At 41.8% G+C, this 23,553-nt stretch overlaps 2 protein-coding genes across 4 annotated transcripts in view; one reads left to right on the forward strand and one right to left on the reverse strand.

Annotated features, from left to right (window-relative positions):
* Positions 1-3,912, forward strand: part of tsc2 (TSC complex subunit 2) — a 94,980-nt gene extending 91,068 nt beyond the window's left edge. For both annotated transcript variants that reach the window (XM_060899134.1, XM_060899135.1), the window contains 3 exons: positions 94-185; positions 2,616-2,714; positions 2,805-3,912. In XM_060899134.1, coding sequence (XP_060755117.1) covers positions 94-185; positions 2,616-2,714; positions 2,805-2,975 — 362 coding nt within the window. In that variant the 3' untranslated portion in view covers positions 2,976-3,912. The remainder of the gene's footprint in view (positions 1-93; positions 186-2,615; positions 2,715-2,804) is intronic.
* A 1,719-nt stretch (positions 3,913-5,631) lies between these two features.
* The window catches only part of pkd1a (polycystic kidney disease 1a), a 160,432-nt gene continuing 142,510 nt past the window's right edge, over positions 5,632-23,553 (reverse strand). For both annotated transcript variants that reach the window (XM_060899131.1, XM_060899130.1), the window contains 13 exons: positions 21,308-21,380; positions 21,092-21,204; positions 20,683-20,882; positions 19,977-20,171; positions 16,382-16,518; positions 15,793-15,923; positions 14,666-14,786; positions 14,433-14,558; positions 13,997-14,171; positions 13,237-13,524; positions 13,003-13,137; positions 9,433-9,753; positions 5,632-9,140 (listed from right to left, as the gene is read on the reverse strand). In XM_060899131.1, coding sequence (XP_060755114.1) covers positions 7,947-9,140; positions 9,433-9,753; positions 13,003-13,137; positions 13,237-13,524; positions 13,997-14,171; positions 14,433-14,558; positions 14,666-14,786; positions 15,793-15,923; positions 16,382-16,518; positions 19,977-20,171; positions 20,683-20,882; positions 21,092-21,204; positions 21,308-21,380 — 3,209 coding nt within the window. In that variant the 3' untranslated portion in view covers positions 5,632-7,946. The remainder of the gene's footprint in view (positions 9,141-9,432; positions 9,754-13,002; positions 13,138-13,236; positions 13,525-13,996; positions 14,172-14,432; positions 14,559-14,665; positions 14,787-15,792; positions 15,924-16,381; positions 16,519-19,976; positions 20,172-20,682; positions 20,883-21,091; positions 21,205-21,307; positions 21,381-23,553) is intronic.

A 23,553-nucleotide genomic window follows, 5' to 3' on the forward strand; every position in this document is an offset into this window, starting at 1 on the left:
CACATGTCTGTTTTTTAGTTCTAATACGTGTTCAATCATCTGTGCGTCTGTGTCACTTTTTCAATGTATCCGCTTCTCCTCCTTACCCATCAGACCTCGAAGGTTTGGTCGACACCACGGTAGCGAAGATCGTCTCGGATCAGAACCTTCCTCTGCTGGTGAGACAGATGGCTCTGCACGCGAACGTGAGTTCATCCTTCATTCCTGCACTAACGTGCGTAATATTTCCTAGAAGTCTCAGTGGGGCAGGGGTTCAGATTTGGAATTTAGGGTGTGTCTGGAACGGTACCCTAATAAGTGCACTTTCTCCTAATTTGCGGTTGGTCCTCATGAAGATGGCTGATATCAATCTCTAGTTGACTTTAATTAGGGCCCGAGCACTTCTTATACAACCCCGATTCCAAAAAAGTTGGGACAAAGTACAAATTGTAAATAAAAACGGAACGCAATAATTTACAAATCTCAAAAACTGATATTGTATTCACAATAGAACACAGACAACATATCAAATGTCGAAAGTGAGACATTTTGAAATTTCATGACAGCAACACATCTCAAAAAAGTTGGGACAGGGGCAATAAGAGGCTGGAAAAGTTAAAGGTACAAAAAAGGAACAGCTGGAGGACCAAATTGCAACTCATTAGGTCAATTGGCAATAGGTCATTAACATGACTGGGTATAAAAAGAGCATCTTGGAGTGGCAGCGGCTCTCAGAAGTAAAGATGGGAAGAGGATCACCAATCCCCCTAATTCTGCGCCGACAAATAGTGGAGCAATATCAGAAAGGAGTTCGACAGTGTAAAATTGCAAAGAGTTTGAACATATCATCATCTACAGTGCATATCATCATCAAAAGATTCAGAGAATCTGGAAGAATCTCTGTGCGTAAGGGTCAAGGCCGGAAAACCATACCGGGTGCCCGTGATCTTCGGGCCCTTAGACGGCACTGCATCACATACAGGCATGCTTCTGTATTGGAAATCACAAAATGGGCTCAGGAATATTTCCAGAGAACATTATCTGTGAACACAATTCACCGTGCCATCCGCCGTTGCCAGCTAAAACTCTATAGTTCAAAGAAGAAGCCGTATCTAAACATGATCCAGAAGCGCAGACGTCTTCTCTGGGCCAAGGCTCATTTAAAATGGACTGTGGCAAAGTGGAAAACTGTTCTGTGGTCAGACGAATCAAAATGTGAAGTTCTTTATGGAAATCAGGGACGCCGTGTCATTCGGACTAAAGAGGAGAAGGACGACCCAAGTTGTTATCAGCGCTCAGTTCAGAAGCCTGCATCTCTGATGGTATGGGGTTGCATTAGTGCATGTGGCATGGGCAGCTTACACATCTGGAAAGACACCATCAATGCTGAAAGGTATGTCCAGGTTCTAGAGCAACATATGCTCCCATCCAGACGACGTCTCTTTCAGGGAAGACCTTGCATTTTCCAACATGACAATGCCAAACCACATACTGCATCAATTACAGCATCATGGCTGCGTAGAAGAAGGGTCCGGGTACTGAACTGGCCAGCCTGCAGTCCAGATCTTTCACCCATAGAAAACATTTGGCGCATCATAAAACGGAAGATACAACAAAAAAGACCTAAGACAGTTGAGCAACTAGAATCCTACATTAGATAAGAATGGGTTAACGTTCCTATCCCTAAACTTGAGCAACTTGTCTCCTCAGTCCCCAGACGTTTACAGACTGTTGTAAAGAGAAAAGGGGATGTCTCACAGTGGGAAACATGGCCTTGTCCCAACTTTTTTGAGATGTGGTGTTGTCATGAAATTTAAAATCACCTAATTTTTCTCTTTAAATGATACATCATCTATGTTCTATTCTGAATAAAATATGGAATTTTGAAACTTCCACATCATTGCATTCCGTTTTTATTTACAATTTGTACTTTGTCCCAACTTTTTTGGAATCGGGGTTGTATTATTTTTATTCTTTTTCTTTAAGACTTGGCCATTTCTGAGGTGGTGCCCATGGGCAAAAACTCATGAAAGTTGGTACTGGCCACCACTACTCAGGGATAGAGGTTTGGCCCTGGGTGTGTCTGGGGGACTCCATAGCGCCCCCACATGCCATTGAGACTTTTGCCCGGTATATAGTTTCACGTATCCATGTCAAATTTCGTAAGTGTGTGGGGAGCCACAAGACGAACAAAACTGTAATGTGTATTGTGTTAGCCGTACTCGACAGGAAGTGAGTTTTGACGTGTTACATTTTGAGGTTCTCCTCCGAGGCAGTTTGTTAGATTCATGCCAGATTTGCTCTACTGGAGGTGCTCGGGCTCTTCATTGCACACTTTGGGATACGTTTTGTTATTTGTGTGTTGTTTATTTACTAAAATATCTCTCGCTACTTATTTAACCTTTTCATGCTAGCCTGGTTAATCCAGTTGTTCGTTGTTTGCTGAGAACACTGTTGCTAGGCAACTGGGAAGCAGAGATGCCAAGCATAAGCTAGCTAATGACTAAAAGAAACAGTTTAGCTAGCTAGTGCATAGCTGTTATGTTTTTTTTTTTTTTTCGAATATTGTAAAATGACAAAACCGTCAACGCAACCATCGATTTGATTTTAAATTATTGTTTCCTTCCGGCCTGAAGATGGCGTCACTGGTGCACCAGTACCGAGCAAATCCGTCTGAGGCCTACGCTTCAAAATGGCTCGCTCGACTCCGACACATCAAGAGGATCAGAATTCGGGTACAATGACTCGGATGATTTGATACTTTTTTTTTTCTGATTTATTTAAGGAAATTATTTAAGGAAAAAAACTTTTTCCTTTGATTTCAGGCCCAAGAAGAGATCCAGTCCCGGCCCACCCCTGGAATCTCGCTCACTCAGAGCCACACCCCCATGCAGAACAAACCCACCCACCAGCCTTCTGGCTCCGCCCCCAGTACAGACTCCGGCCAGAGGAAGCGGCTCGTTTCCACAGTCGACGACTTCACCGATTTTGTTTAGGCTTGACCTTAAACCGAAAACCTATATTAGTATTATTTATCTTTTTTTTTTTTTTTTTTTTTTTTAATCGTCATGGAATTTTACATTTCTCCTCCAGGGGGAGTCATTAAATTCAGACAGCCACCATAAGCTCACCTATATGGACTATGGTTTGATTTATTGCGTAAATTAAAACACATAGAAACAAACACTATTAATTTTAATAACAATTAACGAAATGTTGTTGATGTTCTGAGACACGCCCATCCACGAATTCAAATTCTCACATCGTTCTGCTTTCTTGTTGCTTGATAAAAGGTTTGCAGACGTTCCTGAAAGCACGTTTGCAGTATTTCGATCACGATATTAACTTTTCTTTTTTTAAGAACACAATCATATGTTATTAAACATGTTGCCTTTTTTTAGTGATTGACACCCCTGCATGTTTTAGTTTTCTACCTGCTCTAACAAAACCACATGGATTCGGAAAGAACCCGTTAACCAAAATTTCACAGCCGAGGTGTTTGAAGGTCCGGTCAGGGCCTCCGCTTGAAATCATTGGTGCTCTGCTGTAATTAACGGATGCTTTGTATTTGTGTGTGTACAGGTATGTATGAAATGACTGTGTGTGTGTGAGAGAGAGAGGCAGCTCGGCTGTCCGACCCTCTCCACTTCCTGCTTAGCATTACTCTTTCCTACATGAAACTCCATATTGCACCTAATATTACACTGTTTTAAGACGTAATTAAAACGACTCTAAATGAAAAATGGTGGATGATGATGATGGAGCTGAACTTTACCTGAGACGCTAAACACCAGTATGTGGAGTTGATATTCCATGATTCAATGATACAGATGTTATTCTATTTATTTGTGTGCGCACGCACACACATGCTCGCTCGTGCATACACACATGTACGGGCTGATGTGTTGAATAAAAATATATTGCGACAAGGAATTTTCAGTTCGTAATTCTGCCTTTTTTTTTTTTTTTTAAAGAAACGGTTGAACAGTGTGTCAAACATGCAAGATCATTCAAACACACCGCAAGAGTGAATTTTCAGTCGCTGATAAAGTGGCAGACGAGCAAATCGACGCGTGAATCTGGAACGATCTGCGCAGGCGTTTTGAACTCCCTAATATTAAAGAGGTGACGCACATGTAAACGTGTTTTTGAGCTGTAAGCTAGATGACTTTGACTGTACTGTGATGCATTTCATCAATGCTAGTGTTGATATTGAAAAATATTACCATTTTTATAAAAAGCATGTTGGGAGTTTAAAATGGCTCAAAACGCCACCTACTGGTTAAAAATCATCCCGATCCTTGCAAGGCCGATGCTGATGTGGAGTCGACTGTTTGTTTGTTTGGTACTTCTCTACATGGTGAAATTTTTATTTAAAAAAAAAAAAAAAAGACATTCACATCCTCTAATCAGAGGTGGGCGGTCCATCTGTCCCTGTCCCCGCCCCCGCAGTTGAGTGAGAGTGAAATTTTCAAAATACATGCTAACTGAGACTCACTGAGCGGCCCCTAACCCACTTTTTTAAAAATTATTTTTCCAAAAATTATGCAGAGGGTGGAGTTAGGCTCAGAGCTTGGCGTGAAGTTGCAGTTTTTAAAGGAAAGCTCTGGCGTGTGTTTTTTAAATAAACCTGGCCTTTTATTGTCCCATCTCTTTGGGTCCAAATAAAGGCTAGCAACAAAAATGATTTGAAAATGGTCCAGTATTGAGAGCGAGAACACTACGACCAGCAACCGCAAAAAGAGCTAGACCATGTAATTCTACGGGGAAATCTCATCTCATTATCTCTAGCCGCTTTATCCTGTTCTACAGGGTCGCAGGCAAGCTGGAGCCTATCCCAGCTGACTACGGGCGAAAGGCGGGGTACACCCTGGACAAGTCGCCAGGTCATCACAGGGCTGACACATAGACACAGACAACCATTCACACTCACATTCACACCTACGGTCAATTTAGAGTCACCAGTTAACCTAACCTGCATGTCTTTGGGCTGTGGGGGAAACCGGAGCACCCGGAGGAAACCCACGCGGACACGGGGAGAACATGCAAACTCCACACAGAAAGGCTCTCGCCGGCCACGGGGCTCAAACCCAGACCTTCTTGCTGTGAGGCGACGGCACTAACCACTACACCACCGTGCCGCCTTCTACATTAATTTTGATACTAATTTAGTGCAAGAGAATGCACATTCACCTGCTCATACGTCATGTTCAGGAACAAGCTAACGTTAATGGTGCTAAAATGCCTGGAGAGACGCCGCTAGGATTGTCCACTTTGCTTATCGACTTCTCGTGCAGTGGGAAAAAATGCACCGCTATGTGTTCCATATGTAGAAGAACTATCGACGAGACGACCTTGAACTTTAATCGTCATTTGTTAAGACTCCACCCAGAGAAGGAAGAGACGCGCTATGTTCATTGCTCTGTTGATAGTGGGCGGTCGAGCAGGAACGTTAGTCCGACACAGCAGCAGAGACGCTTTCATATAAACGCAGCAACAAACACCGTCACATGGTGCAGATGGAGTCTTGAACACTGGGGACTCGAGACTGGACTCTGACTCGAGGTTTAGTGACTCGACAACAACACTGGTGTATACATATTTAATTATTACGTTATTTATATAGGAAAAAAAAAAACAAAAGGGACCAAGTTGAGCTGTCAAACTCTTTATTTGACTTTGTCAAGTGCAAAAGCATTTGATGCGAAGTGCTACAGACAGAATACAACCGCATGATAAAATATATTTTTTTAAAAAATTAAAAAATCAGCCACAAGTGTTGCAATGAGCAAAATTCATTTACCATGTAACACACACCCACACGTGCGTGGGGAAAAAAACAAAAAACAAAAAACGTTTCAACACGCAAACTGACTTGGGCACTTCAAACGTTTGAAAGGAAATCATTTTAATCTTAAATATTTACTGCTCCAAACTATAAAGCACCGGATGATTTCAGAAAGAAGGTGAAGCTGTTAAACTTCATTAGTGTCCAACTGTTTATAATAAAGATATATACAGTATATTTCATCAGCGTGACTCGGACCATGAAACCAAAGTGGGATAAAACATCAGTGCAGGTTATCTTGAAGCAAAACCAAACAAAATAATAATAATGTTGGGAATGGAGGTACCTTACTCAGTATATACATCAGGGCACGTTAATATGTACAAAACACACGATCTGAAGAGTGGAAGGAAGTGAGAAAGCATGAAATCAGCAGCGTGCAAGTCTAAACTCTGCTGCTTAAAAAAAAATGGTTATGGCTTTAGGCTTTCAGTCGAAATTCTTTACTTTTAAACCTTCACATGTCCAACAGGAGACAAACAAGAACATGACATACAAAAAAAACAACAACTGAGCATTATACTGGTTTGGGTGGTTTAAAGGGTCCCTGAGCATCACCATGGTAAACAACACGTTTATGGGAAAAAAAAAAATATACAAACGTTCTAGAAAACATAGCAAGAACACCAAGCGGATCCGTTTTCCTGACGTAAAAAAATAACTTGAGGATGGTTCTGGAAAAAGACGGGTGGAAACAACATTACGATACGCTGTAGCATGAAAGACCTTACGTTTAAAATAAAGTGCTAGGTATAAAAGTACTTTTTTTAAATCAAAATAAATCTCTCGATGCTTAAATGACTAGCAGGCGCATCCGTATGCAGAGTAATGTTCTGGAAGCGATCTCGTACTCGATTTCGTACCAAGCTTATTGACTTCAAAAGACAGGAGAAAAAAAGCCTCACATTCATTCACTTTCCGAAGCAATCATTTACATACATCAGTACAAAGTGCTTTTTAAATAAAATTAAAAACATTGTTCAAAAGCAACAATAAAACAGCAAAAAACAAACCAGTAAGAAACATTACAATTAAATCACACGTTAGCGTATCTCTCGTTTTGTTCTTCTTGTTCTCGCTATTTACAACGTGAAAGATGTTTTGGACCAGTCTTCTATCACTTCACCGTCGTGTCAGTTTCTTTCGATTTTTCTTGTTTTTCCATTTCTAAAACCCAAAAACGATCGATCTTCTATCTTTTCGTTCCCTGCTTTTCATTTAACGTTCGTTCATATTCTTCCTTACTCTCAACTCGTACTTTTTCCTTCCTTCAGTTCGTGCTTGTTCCATTTAAACTCATAAGAGCTTTTCTTTAAAGAATAAGGCTTGCTAGCATATTAGCATGCTAGCATCCTCCCCTCACAACCTGTACGGAAGTGTGCTTGCGAGTTCAAGAATTTTGATTTAATGCCGTTTGCCTGTACGTGATTTTTAACATGTGTAGAATAAAATGTGCATTATGCGTAAGTACCTGCAAGCATAGCTCTATGTGCTTAATGCTGATATGTTAGTGTGTGTGTGTGTGTGTGTGTAGCTTCCTTCTTTGATACATCAAAAAAATTACCCAAACATTACTTATACAAAACATTACTTTATACAATACACGGCACCAAATGTAACCCAGAAACTCACTACATATCCGCCATTTTGCGACAGAATTACACTACGTCACTTTCCTGCAAGTTTGTTGCTAAGACAGCACAAGGTGTGCCCTTGTCAAGTCAACCCTTTGTGACCACCGGGGCCATGGGCTTGTTGAGGTCATTCAAGGTGAAGGAAGGGTGGGGACTTTTGTGAGGCAAAATCTAAAGGGCGACCAGCGCCTTATTGCTCATGCGAACGCATGCTAAACGTGTACCGTTTTGACTTGGCCAAACTGCACTGCTCCGGGGAAAAACTGATAGCGAAGTTGCGATACATTTCTGATTCTCTTCTTTCCACATTTAAGCTGCTCTTTGTTCTCGTTTTCTTTACGGACTGGCAACAAAACCTGCTGTCACCGAGGTCCTTTCTTAGCATAACAGATAGCCATGAACCCTCCAACCTGGTCACCATTTAATGTCTCTCTTTACCTGACTTCAGTCCTTGAAAAAGACAAGCAAATGGAACCCTCTGGTCCTTAAGGTTTAGCATGTCCTGAGATAGGCCTGTCTGTGTTGGGATGGATTTTGTTTTTCAGAGGTGGGGGTTTGTGCTTACGTTTGCGTGTGGGCATGGTTGTGGTGTGCGCTGGATGTTGGAAAAGGCTGGACGGGAGGTCCTCAGTATAACTAGGTGGGTTCCATTCAAGGGCTCGAGGGATCGGGATTGGAGTTGTGATGGCGGAACTTGGGGCAGTGGATGGGGCAGTGATTGGAGCTGGGGTCTGTGTTTGAGAAAGAACTGGTTTGCTGGCACAGCCAACAGTCTCAATATCTCTTGGAATGCTTGGATTGACCTTCTTCCGGCTTGAGGCAACCTTATGAGGACTTCTGACAGTCTTGTGGGACCTTGCTTCCACCAAACCTGAACTTGCACCCACCACACCGGCACTTGCTTCGATTTTAACTGCACTTTCCTCTACCTTGATGGGACTTGAATCCACCTTGGGAGGATTTGTTTCAGTCTTACTGATGCGTGTTTCCACCTTATCAGAAGTTACTAGTGAACTCATATCCGTACTTTGAAGACTTGTTTCCTTTGCTAACAGCTCTGCTTGAGGACTTGTTTCGCGTGCACTGGAATCTTTCTTGCGAGATCCTCTGTCAGTTTTGTGAGAACTTTTCTCACTCTTCAGGCGAGGCTTGTCCAAGTTTCCATCTTTCTCAACCTTGCGGGGACACTTCTCTACCGAGTGGGAGCGTCTCTGTGACCCATTATGTCTCCGTCCTGCAGAGTCCTGAACACTACTGCGGCATACTCCACGGCTCCTTTTCCGACTCTTCCTCTGTACTTTCTCCAGCCGGCACTCTGTGCGGTACAGTTCCTCTGTGGCCTGGTTGACCCTGTCCAGCTGCAGAAGCAATGCGTCGAAGGCCGGCAAGACCCTTCGAAGTGTGGCCTCGGTTTCTGCTCGTTCTCTCCAGGCTTGACCTCCTGCTACCACCCCCAAGCTCAAGGTCAGGCCTAGACCAAGACCTGGAGTCTCAGCTAGACTGCATGGGCTGCTGGACATAGGATGCCAAGAAGCCTCGGAACCACAATCGACACTGTCAGGAGTCGGGGGTGCTTCAGGGGCATCCAGAGGAGGGAGACAAAGGGATTTGCAGTCGCTGGTAGATGAAGATCGGGATGGTGGGAGTTCCATACCTTCAAAACGCACCTTGTGACGGAACTGTACGGAAGAAGGAACAAAACTAAGATATGCAAGATTGTTGAGATCAAATTCCAGATTCAATATACCCTTTACTGCAAATATTTCATACAATATTTCTGTACCAGTAGTTCAGACTGGCCTTGTGGCCTTCCATACTTCATCTCGGCCCTTTTGTACAAGGCCATAACATAAGATACCATGATTGAACATGTCCCAAACTGCTCATTTATCCACATTCTTGCACCCCTTTTACCTTCAAGGTCAGGAATTTCAGTTGAGGTTCTACAAACTATGCCAACCATGAACCCACCTCCTTCGTACGGCTCAGGCCCATCCACATCTTGAGGCGTCGTAGGAAGAGTTCCACCATCTCATAGTCCTGGAGGTCTACTGCCGGCCGATAGAGCTCCGCCCGGACCCTGCGATAGTTCCTTAGTAACACCGAGGTCACCAGCCACAGCAGGACAAGACGCAGTGCCGCAAAGCTGACATGAAACACGTAGCAGGAAGTGGAGCAGGAATAGGAACCCTGGTCTGCTCGCCATGACCACAGACCACGCCCTACCGAGCCTAGCAAGGACAAGCAAGCAGACCCGACTGTCCCATATCCCTGTATAATGGAGTGAAAAAGCTGGGAAGAGAAAGGAAAACCATTTTATATGCCAATACTTCTAAAAAACTAATTCTAAAGTCAATAGAAAGAGAGCAGAAGGAAACAAAATACAACCGGCAACAGAGTGGATAAGTGGATGAAAGTACTTAAGTAATTGCTTGGGCTCATTTAGACTCGTTTATTTATTTCTGGAAGACTGACGCAAGCAATAATTCACATCCATCAAGGCCATTTAATGAGTCGGGGAGAAAGAGACTGAATGAAAGGTGGCAATTTGGAATGAAATTTTACGAGATATTCACTTTGTTTACTGGAATGCACAAACATGGATCCTTTGAAAGGAGAGTTTAAATACGAGATATATTTACGTCATGTAGTCAATCTTGTTCTCTTGTAAAAGCATGAAAAGCCCACCCACTAAGAGCACTTTCATGTACATGGTATTTAGTCAATTTATATCCAACCCTGGAGTGGGTTATACTCTTGGTATTTTTACTTTTTTTTTTTTTCTAGGGGCCTGCATAAGCATAGATCTTAAACTCTGGTGTGTAATAAAACAACCAATCCAAAACCACCCTCAAAAGCAAGACAGGACATTACTTGAACCAGCAGGAATTGAAGAATGACTGAAAGACGTTGAATTGTATCAAACAGAAATCAAACCAAAAGATTCAGACTGAAAACTGCTGTAATGTAGATGTTGCAGGTCCGGTGGAATTTTTGAACCTAGGTTAGAATTTTTAAACCAGTTTATAAATTTGTTACTTGTTTTAGGGAGACTTATAATATCTCGGATTCGGATTTGGGAAGACACTGTATTTTAATCTACTTGATGACGTAATAAGACTGGACTCATCAATAAATTCAAAATGTATATCACTCATCCCACTGCAATTGTTGATGGTCTAGTGGTTAAGGTGTTGGTTAAGAATCAGAAGGTTCTGAGTTTGAATCCCAGTTAAGTATGAAGAAAGATATTTTTAAAAAATGCTAATTAGGTCGATAGGAATAGGTAGACAGACAGATGAGGAAATACTCTGTAGGTGTAAATAGAGAGGAAGTGGATGGAAGAAAGAGAGACAAAAGAAGTGATGGAAAATCCCTTTCAAGAATCTTAGATAATCCAAAGTTTTACAGAGGTTGGAAATTATGAACTAGGTTAAAAATTTTAACCCAGGTTAAAAAAAAAAAAATCAGCTAGGTTGAATTTTTTTTTTTTTTTTGACCTGCAACAGATATATTTGCACTTGATTCATTTGCGCTAGGAGTGGCAGTGCAAACTGTTCCTTTCACTCAGGATCTTTCTACCTTTTTCTTCTTAATAATAATAATAATAATAATAATATCATAACTTTTTTTTTTAAGGACATTATTTCTCCCTCGGTTTTCAACCAGTCATCACCAAATTTCACATGAAGAATACCTCTGGGCTTAATTCAGTTGCTATGACTTTTGGTGCTGATCTGGATCCCCAAATTGGAATGATCCATGAAAAACGGGATTTTTTTTTCCCAATCACTTATAACTCTATGAAATTTCATGATTTTTTTTTCAATCAGTTTTTTTTTTATTTTGTTCAGCAAAATGACCTTCACCTTGACCTTCAATTGACAAAGGTCAGCTAGTGCAAATTACTGTGACTTTAGTCACAGTCTCTATCTGGTTATTAATTTGCACTAGCAGCGGTAGCACAAATTGTTACTCTGACTCAGGATCTTTTATTATCATCCTCCTAACGTTTTTTAGGACACTATTTCTTTCTCGGTTTTCAACCAATCCCCACCAAATTTCACATGAAGCAACTTAATTCAGCCTCTGGGCTGAATTATGTTGCTATGACTTTTGGTACTGATCTGGATCACCGAACTGGAATGATCCATAAAAAACGGGATTTTTTTTTCTCTCACTAACATCACTCTCTTACCGTTTTGGATCTATAGGGTACAGTGACCAGACGTCCCAGTTTGTAAGAGCTACTGCAAGTCACTCTGACTTTAGTCACAGTCTCTATCTAGTTGTTATTATTATTATTATCCTAACTTTTTTAGTACTCTATTTCTTCCTCAGTTTTCAACCAATCACCACCAAATTTCACATGAAGAATACCTCTGGGCTTAATTCAGTTGCTATGACTTTTGGTGCTGATCTGGATGCCCAAATTGGAATGATCCATGAAAAACGGGATTTTTTTTCCAATCACTTAACTCTATGAAATTTCATGATTTTTTTTCAATCAGTTTTTTAAAATTTTGTTCAGCAAAATGACCTTCACCTTGACCTTCAATTGACAAAGGTCAGCTAGTGCAAATTACTGTGACTTTAGTCACAGTCTCTATCTGGTTATTAATTTGCACTAGCAGCGGTAGCACAAATTGTTACTCTGACTCAGGATCTTTATTATTATTATCATCATCCTAACGTTTTTTTAGGACGCTATTTCTTTCTCGGTTTTCAACCAATCCCCACCAAATTTCACATGCAGCAACTTAATTCAGCCTCTGGGCTGAATTATGTTGCTATGACTTTTGGTACTGATCTGGATCACCGAACTGGAATGATCCATAAAAAACGGGATTTTTTTTTTCTCTCACTAACGTCACGCTCTCTCTTACTGTTCTGGATCTATAGGGTACAGTGACCAGACGTCCCAGTTTGTAAGAGCTACCGCAAATCACTCTGACTTTAGTCACAGTCTCTATCTAGTTATTATTATTATCCTAACTTTTTTAGTACTCTATTTCTTCCTCAGTTTTCAACCAATCACCACCAAATTTCACATGAAGAATACCTCTGGGCTAAATCAAGTTGCTATGACTTTTGGTACTGATCTGGATCACTGATCTGGAATGATCCATGAAAAACAGGATTTTTTTTTTCAATCACTTATAACTGTCAATTTTCATGATTTTTTCAATCAGTTTTTAAAAAAAAAAATTTGTTCAGGGCTGCAAGGCACAACTTTTCCTCACTAAGCGTCATTCTCTCTCTCACCGTTTCGGATCTATAGGGTACGGTGACCAGACGTCCCGGTTTGTAACAGCTGGCGCAAATCACTCTGACTTTAGTCACAGTTTCTGTCTAGTTGAGAATTACTTTTCGTTTATAGACCTGTTCTCAGGAACCAATCAGATTCCACATCAGTTTAGTTCCAGTTTCGTTGAGGTTTGTTCCAATGTGAGTGGAGCTGTGTGTGCTTTAGTGATCCTGCATGTCGTTATACAGTATTTCCGTTAGTGTTTGCGTGAATGGTAGAGTTCTCATGCTCACAAGGTATCCTGTGTACGAGTAAGCCAGCAGCAGCAAGAGCAAAGCCAGTGCAATGCTAACAATCTCCCGCACGGATCTCCTCAGAGTCCTGCCAAACACGGCCCACTCCCTCAGAAACCGGAGCTGATGAGCCGCCTGTAGAAAAGAGGACGCAGGAGCATGAAGGCAAAATGAAATTAAACGTGCATTCCAGTCTGCTGGTGCTGTATGTAGTCGCAGTGTCCGAGTTCTCACCTTCAGCACCAGCAGGAAGAGCAGCATGGCACTGAGCTGAATCAGAACCTGGCTTTGCTGTCCCAGGGGGAAAAAGTTAATAAACGATTCCCGCTGATGAAGTAGCGAGGCCCAGAGGTGAGAGGCAAGAGCAGAGCGACTGAGGTGGAGGACGGAGACACAGGCCGCCAGCAGAAGAGTGACTACGCCCACCAGATTCCACACTCGCAGGAAGTAGCCCCACCTCTGCCTCAGGATGGACACACCCTCTCGCACGGAGAAGTAAATAATCAAGATCATCAGGACGAGCTAAGAGAGGGAAAAGGAATGGGGTGTTAGTTTTTATTGATGGTTACCGTGATGGTTACCGTGACAACCGAGGGAAACTGAAAGCTAGAAATTGACCAATACTGTATGGAACAGAAGAGAGCTTGGATTTCAGAGTTAATCTGAGGAACAGACGGAGATCGACTGTCTGTGCGAGGAGCCGAAGGTGGACAGCGGTTTGATGGTTACGAGGACGAACAGAAGGGACACCGAGATTAAAGGTTAACGTGAAGGAGACGGCGATTGGCAGTTATGGTAAGGGATAGAAGAGAGACGGGAGCAGATGCGAGACTGTGATTGATGGTTACGGTGAAGGACGGAATGGAAGACGGAGAGCGACAGTTACCGCGATGAAGAGAAGCGAGCAGGGGGATGACGGATCCGCGAGGAGCAGACAGGCGACGGAAAATTAGTTGGCGTGAGGAACAGAGGGCAGAAGGTGATTGATGTTTACCGTGAGGAACAGCGGGAGGTCCATGCCACGCTGGAGGGTCTGCAGGCTGCAGGTCTTCAGGTTAACGCTGGCCTGCGTGCGCTCGGAGACGGGGAACTCCAACAGGAAGGAGAAGACGGCCAGCAGGTCTGTGTTTGTATTATAGAGGGAGAACTCCACGAACAGAGCCCTCGTCCTGGAAAAACCACACACGCTGAAATAAATACCTCTGTGTGCACTTCAGTCTCCTTTCAAGGAGTTTGTACGATTTTCCACATAAACGCAAACCTTTCCGTTTACAGATCACAGCAGTAAATTTCACAGTGACGAGATTTAAATGGCTCTTTCGGTTTAAACGGCATTCAAAACGTGATTTTTAACGGCACCTCATCAACATTCTCGCTTGGATTTAAGTATTGGCACCCCTGTTTCTGCGTGTGCACTCGAATACACTTACAGTGGATCCAGCCACTGGTGTTTATCAAGTTGTTCTACGAGGGCTCGAGATTCTTCCATCTTCCTGCTGAGCTCTTGTACAAACCCACCACTGTTGTATATGGACACCTGACCCCAGTGCCACGCCCTACACACATGCAGCAAAAAAACATTAGCATGGGTACACACCTGAGTTGAAGAGTGTGTGTGTGTGTGTGTGTGTGTGTGTGTGTGTGTGTGTGTGTAAACTCATACCCGTTGCTTTGAGACACACTGTGGCTCCAGTTCATTGCTAATCCGGACCCTGATTCCGCCCATCCGGCTGGGCCACACCCAAACCAGGAAGCTGCTGGAAAATAGCCACTTGTAGGGCAGGCTACAAGGGGAGAGGGGAAAGGAGAGAGAGTGAGACAGGTCGCACGCTGCAGTGTCACACTTGGTAGTGGATACACGTGCGCGTGCACACACACATACGCACGTTAGTGTTTATTTATTCAGAAGCAAAACTCGATTTCAGCTCCTAAATTTTGTCGAGTCACAGCTGGGACTCACAATAACCACCTTATTCACTTCTGCTTCTCACACACCCATAAATAAGATTGAGCTCCCTGTGTGTATGCTCATAATGAAGGGAACACACACACGCGCACATGAAGGCAATATGCGAGTTTCAGTCCTGTTATAGTGACTGAGTTATTTACTCCTTACGTGTGTGTGTGTGTTTATTCTCTCCACATTCACTGGATATGAGCAATTGTGCGCTCTGATTGGCTACTCGACTACTAGGATATCAGCTCATATACCGTGAGTAGAGAAAAACAAAATGGCGGAGCGTGTTGCTGAACCAACCAAGTATGAAATTAAATACTCGAAAACAAAACCTCCCAAAAATACAAAAAAAAAAAAAGCATTTGACGGTAAGAACGTTTTTTTTTTTTTTCAAGAATTATCATCATCGCATTTTTCACAAATTGCTCCTGTCATTTCACCGGTTTGTTTACATTCTAAGCGGAAATGATTTTGTCAGACGTTTTGTATAAAGTTTTGCAAAAAATAAAATAAAAACGCTCTGTTTCTGAAAACCCAGTGAATAGAATAAAACAGTTATTCCACTCAATCTCGTCGTACATGGATTATAGACAACTATCAGCTCATGTACGACCCGATTTCGTGGAATAACTGTTAAATATGGCTGTGGGGACATTAATCTGGTCCCGACAAGGAAAACAACTTCATTGCAAAACCTGCAGCTTTTATTTAAAGAACCAAAAAAGTTTCCGCCTTATCGGAGTTTAGCAAAATGTTAACGAGCTACATTAATAACATCGTCATCACAAGGATAGTATGACAAACTTCCCTCTCTCTCTCTCTCTCTCTCTCACCTGGTTGGGATCTGTGCTGTCGGAGGCGGGGCTTCCCCAGCAGCAGGCTACCCGTCCCTTCCATAAGGGTGGAGCCGTCTAGCAACCGTGGCAACAGGAAATCGGACAGCCACACCCAAACGTCCTCTCGTCTAGACGCAAAAACACAACAGTGAGGCCACTTGGAAAAGGAACAGCCATACTTACGACATACGACTTTTTCGAACTGTGCGCAATTTTGTGTCACTTTCGCTGAAGGTGGCATTTTCACAAAACGAAATAAAACTTGCACATCCCTTCAGTGTTCGTATTGCTTATGGTTTTACCGTATTGTTTATTTAAATTTGTTTGTTTGTAATTGAGAAGGTGCTATATTTTTTACCACCACAAAATGCTTTCACATTTGCATTTATGCCACCGTGAAACAGGAAGTTACATCACAATTTGAACCAATCGCGTTACTCGCTGCCCGTCTCAGGAGTGTTATTACTTTTACATATTTCACAGTCGTAGGTCAAAAATGGGTTTCACGCTCCACCAAACAAATTTAACTCTCAATGTACAGGGATATCAGACGTGTGTGTGTGTGTGTGTGTGTGTGTGTAAATACCTGCTGATGTTGAAATGCTGTGTGCGTAGGTGGTTTTCTAGCCGAGTGTGCAGTCGCAGTTGGTGAGTATCTTTGGTTGAGTCGGCGTAGTTCAGCAGTAGGACAACAAGCAGGAAGAGCATGTAGAGGAGGAAACCCTGCACACACACACACACACACACCCATCACTGAGCCCAACATACTGTACATCACCACATCACTGAACTCACACAACAACCACTACATGATTACTGAATGCACATTTAAATAAATATATACTGTTTAAAGCGGCCATATGTAACATTTTTGGTGAAATGTTAATAAGTAGCACTAATGAGTCAGTTCCCTTGCTCACTCTGAGACCTAATATTATGCTTGCTTATTTTTGTATGCATGTTTTAACGATCATTTTTAGCATTTTGGATAAAGATCGCCGCATTTAAATTCTGTATAATGTCGAGTTATTCGTCAACGTTTTCTTTCTTCAGAAATCAGGTTGTAATATATTTCAAGATCATACACAGTAGTTTTCAATCTATAAAATAAAGCTTATTGACTTTAAAGGGGTCATTTTTAAACTTGCTTTATTTCTTAAAGGGGTACCAAATATAATATATACAGTTGCTGATGTGACAAAGTAACGTATTCTTAAGTATTCTATCAAATTTATATACTAGAAAACAACAAAATATCTTGGTAATTGTAAATATAATAGTCGGTACGCTAAACGGCACAAGAGTCGCCATTTTTAAAAGACCGTGACATCAGCGCTACCCACTGCACTAGGAGAGAAGTGTGTAATCATGGCGTCGGGCGCATCAAGTGAAAGCGACAGCTCTGTCGAATCATACGAAGAGATCCCGCAAGACACACTGCAAGCAGGCTATGGCTTAGAAGGGTACCAGTTTGAACCTAGGAGAGGTACTCTCGACTCCGGTGATGAAGAAATAAGAGAAGAAAGCTCGGATGACGGCGAGGATGAGACTGATGCTGACCATGGGCGTGGCGAGCGTGGGGCAGAGCGTCTGCGTGCAGGTGACACGGCGTGGTGCTCGTGCGGAAAATGTAACGTGGAGTTGCTCACGAGTCCAGCAGAATTTATTTGCTGCAATGAGATAGGCGCCACCCGTGGACTTGCGAAATCGTCGCAAGAGGCAGAAACAGGTATTTATTATTTATTATTACACCCGAAAGCAACACACTGTGGCATTGTGTAGCCGATCACTTACAATTCATCCTACTTTCCGATTCACACGTGCTATTCCCAACCTCAATGAGCCGACACAACTGGGCACATACATACGTCATGAGTGTTACGCAGAGAAAATGAACGTGCATTCTGATTGGATAAAATTAATATCATGGCGGGCTGTTCAAACTGCGGAAATAGTTTGCTCGAGCTACTTTCAAAACACTATAACTTTCCAACCTTAGAACAAAAAACTTTTGTAAGTCTTGAATAAGGTTCGTCAATGTGTGTTTTATTGTTATATTTACTCTATATATTGCCCTTTAATTAACGTGTTATTCAATTCGGTTTTAGTAACCTTATATCGCGACTCGTATTGGCAACTAATCGCAATTAAATATTATACTTATCGGCCTATTCGGTTTTTAGCCGTGTTGAATTTAGTTCATTTGGTCCACAGCAGGCATCACTTATCCGCGCGATCTTCACGAGACTTGTGCGAGACTTCGAAACATCAAGTGTCAGCCAGGCGTCAGTGCCGCCATTTTGAAAACTGTTTTCCAAATGAAATATTGCACAAAAACGAGTTTAAATGACGATTACTGTCTGCTTTTTTCAAACTTTCCTGATTGATATCAAAACAAACAAAACTTCCGGCTCAATTACGTCAGCATTCGAAAGAGGACTTTGATTTCCACTGTATGTTTTACTTCCGTCCTACGATGTCTCGCACAGGTCTCAACCCATCTCGTTTACGAACGTTGCTTTGACACGTGTACTGATATATTACAGAGCATATTTCAAACACTCATAACTTGCTATAGCAGCGACAAAATAGCTCTCAAAAATGCTTTCCTATATTTAATAAAATGAGATAAATAGAATTTTGATAATATATAAAATTTGCCTTCAGTTCTCCTTTAATTACATTTTAAACCAGTGAAACACACATGCGTATCAGTGATATTACCAGGACTGAAAGTAAGTTTTTATTTTCTTTTTTACGATTTTGCATTTAAATATCATAAAGAAATACAAATTCAAAATTATAAATGCATATTATTAACCTCCTACTCACAATCACCATCATCCTGAAATCTCAGAAAGTTACATACTGCTGCTTTAAATTGATTGGGTACGTGATTGTAGCTATTATTAAACCGAATGACTGTGTGAAAACTTTATGTGGAGATAAACTAATGTGAAGGTTATGAGTGTGAAGGTTTATTTGTGTGAATATTTGTTATTACATTTTAATACTGTTGCATTCAGAGGTTTTATCTTTGGGAAATAAGTAAATTAAAAAAAAACAACAACGACGATAATAATTAGTAATATTTATGGGTTCTTTTTAGTTGTTTTTAAATCTGTGTTTTTGAAAGCACTTTTTATTTTTTACCTGTATGGATGTACATATATGACAAGGTTGAAACTTTGAGTTAGATTTTTGTGACATCGGTGTGAAAAAAATATTGTTGAATAAATAAAGGCCCTATATGCAATGTTTTGTGTTTTCCTTATAGAAAAAATGCTGTAGTTTCAGAATAGAACACCTAAACAGCTGTATGATCAGCCCTTACTTGACTTTTTGCATGATTTTTACTAAAAAGTCAGCGAAAATGACCTATTTTTGGTGACAAAATATTTTGAACATCCACATTAATCCTGTTGCAGTTTGCAAAATAGTGATAAACTTGCTATCTATTAACCTTAGAATAAGAGTTTATGTCGTGTTCTTTTAAATAAGTATCAGTTTCAGTGGCTGCAGCAAGTAATGATGTCATACCAGCCAGTTTCATCGACGAACGTCATGTGACAAAATTTTTAGGAATTTTGAGCTTCTGGGTAAGGGTTTGGCTTTTCATTCTTCCTGTTGAGTTTATATAATGATAAATCTGCATGTATTATACATCAATCTCTTTGTAATTTTGTTGGGAATAAGACAGTACCCAATACATAAGTTAATTCTAACACCAGATAAGTAAAATTAGTACTTTTACTAACCCTACCCCTATCAATTTTCAGTTCGTAAAAAAAACTTGCATTCATTCAATTTTGAATGTAGAGTTACCAAAGTTTAATCAATTATACCCATTTATATGGACTACAACCAGTTTACATTATTTTGGTCTAAAATCTTTTCTGAAATGAGATCAAGTTTTTTTTTACGACAAAATTTCACATCCGTTTTTACCAATTTTTCAAGTATTGTCATGACCATTGAATGATGAAGTCAATCGACCCAATCGACTATTAAAGATTTTGCATAAATGATGTCATTTTCAGATTCCTGAGAAAATTTGACCCTATACTGATATATTTTCAGTCCATATATCACAAATTGATTTTTTACCCTAAATGTCACTAAAATCTAACTAAGTCCTCGAACCTTGTCATATACGCGTGTGTGTGTGTGTGTGTCCACACCTTGAGCATGCGGTGCAGCAGGCGGACTTTGCGTGCCTCCTCTCGGGCCTGTGACAGGGCAAAGCCTTGAGGAGGTCGGACTCTGGGCACACGCTGGATCACTCGCTCCACCCGGGGACAATCCACCAACACATCACCCTCCTCCGGCCTCAGACGGGCCACCAGCAGCCCGAAATACACACCCTCTACCAACACCTACACACACACACACACACACACACACACACACACACAAACTGTTTAGAATCTCATCTCATTATCTCTAGCCGCTTTATCCTGTTCTACAGGGTCGCAGGCAAGCTGGAGCCTATCCCAGCTGACTACGGGCGAAAGGCGGGGTACACCCTGGACAAGTCGCCAGGTCATCACAGGGCTGACACATAGACACAGACAACCATTCACACTCACATTCACACCTACGCTCAATTTAGAGTCACCAGTTAACCTAACCTGCATGTCTTTGGACTGTGGGGGAAACCGGAGCACCCGGAGGAAACCCACGCGGACACGGGGAGAACATGCAAACTCCGCACAGAAAGGCCCTCGCCGGCCACGGGGCTCGAACCCGGACCTTCTTGCTGTGAGGCGACAGCGCTAACCACTACACCACCGTGCCGCTCTGTTTAGAATCTGTTCTGTGTGTTTACTGTTATTGAGGCACTGACTGAAATATATGTTTGAGCTTGTGTGTGCGCACGTGTGTGACCTTTAGAGGCTCCAGGATGCAGAATGACGTCAGAAAGCTGATGATACAGGAAATGAGCCACATCAGAGCCACGCCTTCGCTGAAGCTCCGCCCCAGCCATATTGACAAGCTACTGGAGAGGATTAGCCCCGCCCAACTCCCCCAGAGAGCAATCAATCCACAGAGTGGAGGAAACGGCCTCGGCTTACACACATCTGTCACTAGAGAGAGAGAAAGAAATAATAATGTTTCTTCATTTAGCAGAGTGAGTGGGGCCAAGCAGAAATAAATGATATATGCATTACATGTAAAATATGCAAATGATATGCTAATGATTTCTCACCTCGCAGTTCAGTAGACTATTAATCATTAATAGGGCATTTCGTGAACAGTACTGTAAATACATAGGTGTGTGTGTGTACACACGCACCTGTACGTGAGGTGAATGCAGTTTTAGGTGGCTCTCGGCGCATGGCTGCAGGAACAGGTTCACTCATCTTCTGTAGCAGAATCACCTCGGTCTTATCTCCAAATATACTGGAGCTTCAACACACACACACACACACACACAGAGGTGACGGAATGAGAGAAGAGGTGATTGATTGGGGTGGAACGTTACAGGGCCCGAGTGAGGAATTGCACTTACAGGTCTCCCATGTCGCTGTCAGTCTGAGAGAGCAGCTGTCCATCAGCCAGGATCCGCTTCAGGAGATCCTCATCTGTCAATCACATCCAAGAACCAATCAGGAGAAAGGTCAGGAGATTTGATCAGCCCACTCACAATCCTCCTTTATGGCCTTAAATACATCCTGTTAAAGATGGACTATAAACAGCACAGCTTTATTTAGGAAATGTGTTGAGAGGTAAATAGTCAGTCATCGCTCATATGACGTGAGATGGAACTTTTTTTTTTTTTCCTGAACAAAATCTAAATCTGGTATAATTCATGAAGTGAGAACTCATGAACCGTTTTAGAAACACAGCAACTGTGCCAGGAACACCAGAACCCTTTCAAGAACTCAAACTTTATGAAAAAACAAACAATTTCAGAAATTCAGGAACTCAACCAAAACATTTGAGGAACTTTAGAAATACCTCTACTCGGGAACCCTTTTCAGAACTCGATTATGGAAACTGAAACAACCCTTTCAGGAACTCTTTCATCAGCGATGCCAACACGGACAAATGAAAAAGAGTAAAAGTAAAGAGTAAAGCCGAGTGAAGTGAGGCTTCCTATTAGGCTGGGGGTCGCTGAGGTCCCCAGAAACCAAATTTCAGGAAAGCGCAGACATGCAAGTGAGGCCATTTTGAGCTACTTTTTGAGGAAAATAAACGCAGGGTTTACCGTAGAGTATCAGCTCGATTATCGGAACTCTCTGAGGAAAAAACTTGGCGAACTAAGAGGATGTTCAGATAACCGAGCTCGTCCTGATAAACTACAAAAGCCAGAGTAAAAGACAAAAAGATTTATGTCTTGGTCTTTCAATAACAACAAAATTAATACTGTATTTACAGTGGTGCTTGAAAGTTTGTGAACCCTTTAGAATTTTCTATATTTCTGCATAAATATGACCTAAAACATCATCAGATTTTCACACAAGCCCTAAAAGTAGATAAAGAGAACCCAGTTAAACAAATGAGACAAAAATATTATACTTGGTCATTTATTTATTGAGGAAAATGATCCAATATTACATATCTGTGACAGGCAAAAGTATGTGAACCTCTAGGATTAGCAGTTAATTTGAAGGTGAAATTAGAGTCAGGTGTTTTCAATCAATAGGATGACAATCAGGTGTGAGTGGGCACCCTGTTTTATTTAAAGAACAGGGATCTATCAAAGTCTGATCTTCACAACTCATGTTTGTGGAAGTGTATCATGGCACGAACAAAGGAGATTTCTGAGGACCTCAGAAAAAGCGTTGTTGATGCTCATCAGGCTGGAAAAGGTTACAAAACCATCTCTAAAGAGTTTGGACTCCACCAATCCACAGTCAGACAGATTGTGTACAAATGGAGGAAATTCAAGACCATTGTTACCCTCCCCAGGAGTGGTCAACCAACAAAGATCACTCCGAGAGCCAGGCGTGTAATAATCGGCGAGGTCATAAAGGACTCCAAGGTAACTTCTAAGCAACTGAAGGCCTCTCTCACATTGGCTAATATTAATGTTCATGAGTCCACCATCACGAGAACACTGAACAACAATGGTGTGCATGGCAGGGTTTCAAGGAGAAAGCTACTGCTCTCCAAAAATAACATTGCTGCTCGTCTGCAGTTTGCTAAAGATCACGTGGACAATCCAGAAGGCTATTGGAAAAATGTTTTGTGGACAGATGAGACCAAAATAGAACTTTTTGGTTTAAATGAGAAGCGTTATGTTTGGAGAAAGGAAAACACTGCATTCCAGCACAAGAACCTTATCCCATCTGTGAAACATGGTGGTGGTAGTATCATGGTTTGGGCCTGTTTTGCTGCATCTGGGCCAGGACGGCTTGCCATCACTGATGGAACAATGAATTCTGAATTATACCAGCAAATTCTAAAGGAAAATGTCAGGACATCTGTCCATGAACTGAATCTCAAGAGAAGGTGGGTCATGCGGCTAGACAATGACCCTAAACACACAAGTCATTCTACCAAAGAATGGTTAAAGAAGAATAAAGTTAATGTTTTGGAATGGCCAAGTCAAAGTCCTGACCTTAATCCAATCGAAATATTGTGGAAGGACCTGAAGCGAGCAGTTCATGTGAGGAAACCCACCAACATCCCAGAGTTGAAGCTGTTCTGTATGGAGGAACGGGCTAAAATTCCTCCAAGCCGGTGTGCAGGACTGACCAACAGTTACCGGTAACATTTAGTTGCAGTTATTGCTGCACAAGGGGGTCACAC

The sequence above is a fragment of the Neoarius graeffei genome, chromosome 18 (assembly GCF_027579695.1).
Source record: "Neoarius graeffei isolate fNeoGra1 chromosome 18, fNeoGra1.pri, whole genome shotgun sequence".
NCBI lineage: Eukaryota > Metazoa > Chordata > Actinopteri > Siluriformes > Ariidae > Neoarius > Neoarius graeffei.